The sequence below is a fragment of the Babylonia areolata genome, chromosome 1 (genome assembly GCF_041734735.1).
Source record: "Babylonia areolata isolate BAREFJ2019XMU chromosome 1, ASM4173473v1, whole genome shotgun sequence".
NCBI lineage: Eukaryota > Metazoa > Mollusca > Gastropoda > Neogastropoda > Buccinidae > Babylonia > Babylonia areolata.
Window position 1 is genome coordinate 62,056,809 of NC_134876.1, and position 5,138 is coordinate 62,061,946.

Below are 5,138 nucleotides of genomic sequence, written 5' to 3' on the forward strand. Positions count from 1 at the left end.
GAATAACTTTATTATCTCCAACTGGAGAAATTTGGTCAGGTGCATTATCACAACATAGACAAGTAAACAACATGGGGACTATAACTGTAAAAGTCAACAACAGCTTTTACTGACGAATATTACGAAGATATAAATGTAAAAAAAATATCGCACACACCGTTTCATACATACATCCACACGCTGCAGGTAATAACTAGTATTCTTAATGTAAAAACAGAAAGAATTAAGAAACATTATTTGAATATAATTATAAACATAGCCTACCATACTGCACATTGATTATAATAGACAGATAAGATAAGAATAAAGATAAATTGCGGAAAACCGCAACCAGATAATCAGCACACACCCGCACCCACCCACCCCCCACACGCGGATTACTTGATTAAACAATAGTAATAAACATATGTTCTCAAATAAAAGCATTCCACATATTCGCTTTTAAAAACATTGCAATTAACATTACTATTATGATTGTTATAATCATCCTTTTGATTTGCAGTGTATTGAAGTTGTGCACTATTACCTCCCCGTGTTATTCATGGAATTGGAAGAAGTGGTGAGTGAATATTAACATATCTATTATACTCCTCATATAACATAAAGTGGCCATTTTCCTAATAAAAAATATTTATATAAAAAAGGTGTGCTATGCAATGTTCCCCTTTGTCTACGTACTTTCCAGATTAGCAATCTTTTTACCTATTTGAATTCTTCTGTTACAGAAAACTGGTTCAGTAAGAAGTTCTACTGAGTATTTACAATGAGTTGTGAAGAAATATGTTTTGTAAACCAGAAAGACCTCTGTTCAAAAACTATTTGATGTCGTGAATGTCCTAACAATCTCGGGTCTGCATTCATTAATATTTTCAAGCAGACAAAAGTTGCATAATGCAATATGTTCAAGCAGAGAAAAGTTGTATAATGGAATATGTTTCCATTTGTGTTTTGCTATAATATTATGGTGTTTTCTGATCCAGGACAGCTTTTAAAGCAACAGCAAAAGTTTTCAAATCTGGCAGTCTACGTCCTCCATTTCTTATGCTTTAAAAACAAATTTTTTTAAATACTATTTCATTTTATTATGTGTCACTTTTCTTTCATGTGTGAACACATGCTTATATGATTTGTTATCTTATTTACTTGTTTATTTTCCCAGTTGTATGATATTCATTTATTGGCACTGACAGGATCCAGAGGCTTTCTGCACATATTTGACACTGTGCAAAAAAAATGCGACCGAGCTTGCAGATCAGGCCTTGAACCCTGCCGTTGTCAGCTCTCTGAAACACCTTTTGCACCTGAAGTCTGAGCACCATGAGTTCCAGCACTGCAGTGTCTGCTTACTGTTGACCAAACTGTCTGCCAGTGCCATCATGGCTAATGTCACCCAGGTCAGGTTGGGCTGATGGTGTTTGTTGGTGTTGCCAGGATCTTTCTTCTTGATCAGCGTGTGTGTGTGTGTGTGTGTGTGTGTGTGTTTAATTCAAATAGCTTTCTCGTACACTTGAATTCAATAATGTAATCAAGACCATTACATAGATCTACTTTGCTTAGCTTGGATGTCAACTGATGCACATATGTCAATTAGCAACTTGAATAACAAACCTAACTCCCACACAACCAACAACAAAAAAGAAACAACTCCCCCCCAAAAAAACAACAACAACAAAAAACAACAACTACATTTCATTTATGTGAATAAAATATGCAGACTGCACGTTTGAACTGCATGCTTTTTTTTTTTTTTTTTTTTTGTTAATAAGAAACTTGATAGATATACACCAAAAAAAAAAAAAAAAAAAAAAATCATGCGGTTCAAACGTAAAGTATAGTGCTGTATGAGAAGACTGCACGTTTGAACCGCATGCTTTTTTTTTTTTTTTTTTTTTTTTTTTTTGGTGCATATCTATCAAGTTTCCTATTAACCAAAAAAAAAAAAAAAAAAAAAATCATGCGGTTCAAACGTGCAGTCTTCTCATACAGCACTATACTTTCCGGCCTACAATGCGCACCTGTTTTACTGAATCCAGGCTCTTGCCCTTTCAGCTGATAGCACCTTATCTGTGCGCATTTTTGAAAAATGATATTTTGGGGGGGACCACCAATGAACTCTTTTTTCCAACAATACTTTGCTTCGGTAAAATATCACTGACGCACCAGTGAAGTGATTCGGACTCTCCATCAAGTTACGTCTTTGTCTTCATGATACTAACAGCCGTGTGTGTGTTGTCCTTCAGGGACAGCTGTCCAAGCTTGTAGGTCCTGTCTGTGAGGTCTTTCCCTCGCCCCTTCAGCGGGAGTGCAGAGTCCTGCTCCATCAGCAGGAGCCCACCTTCGTCAAGATGATGGTGAAGAAGTTGATGAATCCTCGTCAGCTGTGCAGCTTCTTCAGCTTCTGCCCCCCTGACAGCACTCTGCGGGTGAGTGTACATGGATACAGGCCAGGTTATCCTTCCTCCTCCTCATTGTGTCTTTCGTTCTTACAGCTTTTGGTAGGCTCTCAAGGCATGACCAGTGCGTTGGGTCCATGCATCAGGTATTTGCACCCGCACCCCTTTCCTTTCTTTAGAGTAAAGGTGGCGTCCAGCAGATGGATCAATCCATAAATGCTTTGAAACCTCACTGAAACTGATACACTGCGCCCAGATTAATACCATTCATTTTAATACATTAGTCTGTAAACTATCAGAAGAAAACAATGAAATCAACAGGAAATGCTCATTCAATCTGCCAGCTCCTTTAGTGTGCCGTTAGACTTACTGTCTCCAGATCGAGGGATTCAGAGTGCATGGTGTTCTGAGTATGCTGAATCCGAACAGGCACCAGTGTAGTGATTCCCCGGATCAGCTGGTGTGTGTGTGTGTGCACGTGCATGCGTGCGTGTTGTACAGCAGATTTATCTGTGTAAAATTTGATCGCTCTCCCTGACTCTTTTTCAGTCTGAAAGTGCATTATTTTTGTTTTACTGCCAAAGTGGATTTTTCCAAAGAATTTGGTAGAAACCACAATTTTTGTTGCTGTGTGTTCTTTTGCCTGTGTTGAGTGCATGCTGCACACAGAATCACGGTTTATTTGTCTCATCTGAAAAACTAGCACCCAGACCACCAGTTAAAAGGTCTTTACCTATTTGTTTGTTCATTCACTGTCATCTTTGATTGCAGGTGGACTAACTTCATCGTTCTGCAAATTCAAGGAAAGTCTCTGCAAGGACAACTCCTTCAATCATCATTCTCTTCAGTTACTGATCTCACTTTGATGCTCTCATAATGTTATTTGATAGTGAATTTACCTCTGCTCATACACAGCTGATTGGCTTCAAGTTCGCTTGTGGGCGACTGGTCCAGATAGAGTGAACACACATCCATGATGCAGTTCAGAAGTACAGCACACAGCGATTGTTCTGACCATTTACTTTGCGAGCGTGATGTTGATATAACTATTAATTCAACATAGTGATACCGCATGAATGTTTTAGCATATAGTGATTTCCTTGCTTAATGTTTCTCCACAGCATAAAGAAATAAAAAGACCAGCATGTTTGGAATCCTGACAGTGTGTGTGTGTGTGTGTGTGTGTGTGCGTGCGTGCGTGCGCGCGCACACGCAAATAAGCCTGTTTCCAACAGAAAATATTTGCCAGTGTTTCTCTCTCTCTCTCTCTCTGTGTGCAAACACAAATCTGAATGAAGGTCAATCTTGCTAATGGTGAAACAGAATAGCTTATTGTGACTTATATTTTGAAATATGGCAAAGTGTTTACATGTGCATATGTTCAAACATGCATACATACATATCCATGCACACACACACACATACATATACAATGTACATGAATGTGTGTGTATGTTTGTATACATGTATGTATGTATGTATGTATATACCTCTCTCCCAGTCTCTGTCTACCTCTCTGTGTGTGCATATATATATGCATATATATACTGTGTAACTGTGTAACAAAAATTAAAAAAAGAGAGCCTTGGCTTGATTTTGTAACCAAACTCATACAAAAACAACATTTTATTAATTGTAATATTGCATTTATGAAAGAGCTTTCTAGTATTTTGTTATGCAACCTCGTGAGATGTTTGTGAGTCATAATATATTTCTTCTTTGTGGGTCCCCCCCCCACCCCCCCCACATTCACTTGTATACATGTACGAGTGGGCTTTTAAATGCATGACTGTTTTTACCCTGCCATGTTAGCAGCATATTCCCTTTTCAGGGGTAATATATGACTACGAAAGAACTTTGCAGCGAACACAATTGTTTGTACAGACAGAAAATTGTAAACCCATGGATATGTACACAAAAGTACAAGTATTTTTCAGTCTCAGGACTCCATTTCACACACACACACACACACACACACACAATCACTACCACTGTATCAAACAAACAAAATAAAAACTGAAGTCACAGTAGTTTTAAAAAATATTTTCAAGACAAGGAAATGTGGTATCAAGATACAGCAAACCAAAAACCAACATGGACAGAAAAATTCAGTGATGATTATAAGCAAACATGAGAAATGCAATTATACTATCAACTTTAACAAAATATTCTAAATAGAATACCACAAGATTTCTATTAAATGACACCCCCCCCACACCACCACCACCACCACACACACACATACACATTAAACCTGTATCATTAAAACCATCAAATGACTGCAAGTCATTTCATTAACCCATTCCTTAAAACAGTATCAAAGAAGCTACTGAACCACATCTGAAGAGTTTCATTTCCTCCATATGTATCATTGTGACTATTAAACCAAAGTTTCTCAAGAGTAATCTTTTCCTGGAACTTTAGTGACCACAAATTCTGACAGATGATTTAAGATTGTTAATCAAGAAAAGTAAATCAGTCTATAGTAAGAAAGCTAATACAAGAATGAAGTGGGGCATAAATGAGAACATTATTTAAATTATTTTTCATTTGTTTAGTTCCAAGGTGAACGGGTATGCCTGTGTTCCCTTTTCAAAAACTGAAAGATCACAAAGGGTTCCTGTGTTCTGCCATTTATAATACCTGCCTTTTTAGGCATTGCAATTGCATAAAAAGCCTGGTTTTTTTATATTCCCCCCTTAATCAACATCACTGAGTAAGAATACAAGGCTAGCATTCTGATCA

The 5,138-nt window shown here is 37.4% G+C and overlaps 1 protein-coding gene across 1 annotated transcript in view; it reads left to right on the plus strand.

Annotated features, from left to right (window-relative positions):
• The window catches only part of LOC143292988 (prosaposin-like), an 8,012-nt gene extending 4,466 nt beyond the window's left edge, over positions 1 to 3,546 (plus strand). Inside the window, exons 4-7 of the mRNA XM_076603754.1 lie at positions 503 to 559; positions 1,191 to 1,394; positions 2,241 to 2,423; positions 3,165 to 3,546. Of these exons, the coding sequence (XP_076459869.1) occupies positions 503 to 559; positions 1,191 to 1,394; positions 2,241 to 2,423; positions 3,165 to 3,173 (453 nt within the window). The 3' untranslated portion in view covers positions 3,174 to 3,546. The remainder of the gene's footprint in view (positions 1 to 502; positions 560 to 1,190; positions 1,395 to 2,240; positions 2,424 to 3,164) is intronic.
• The last annotated feature ends 1,592 nt before the right edge of the window (positions 3,547 to 5,138 follow it).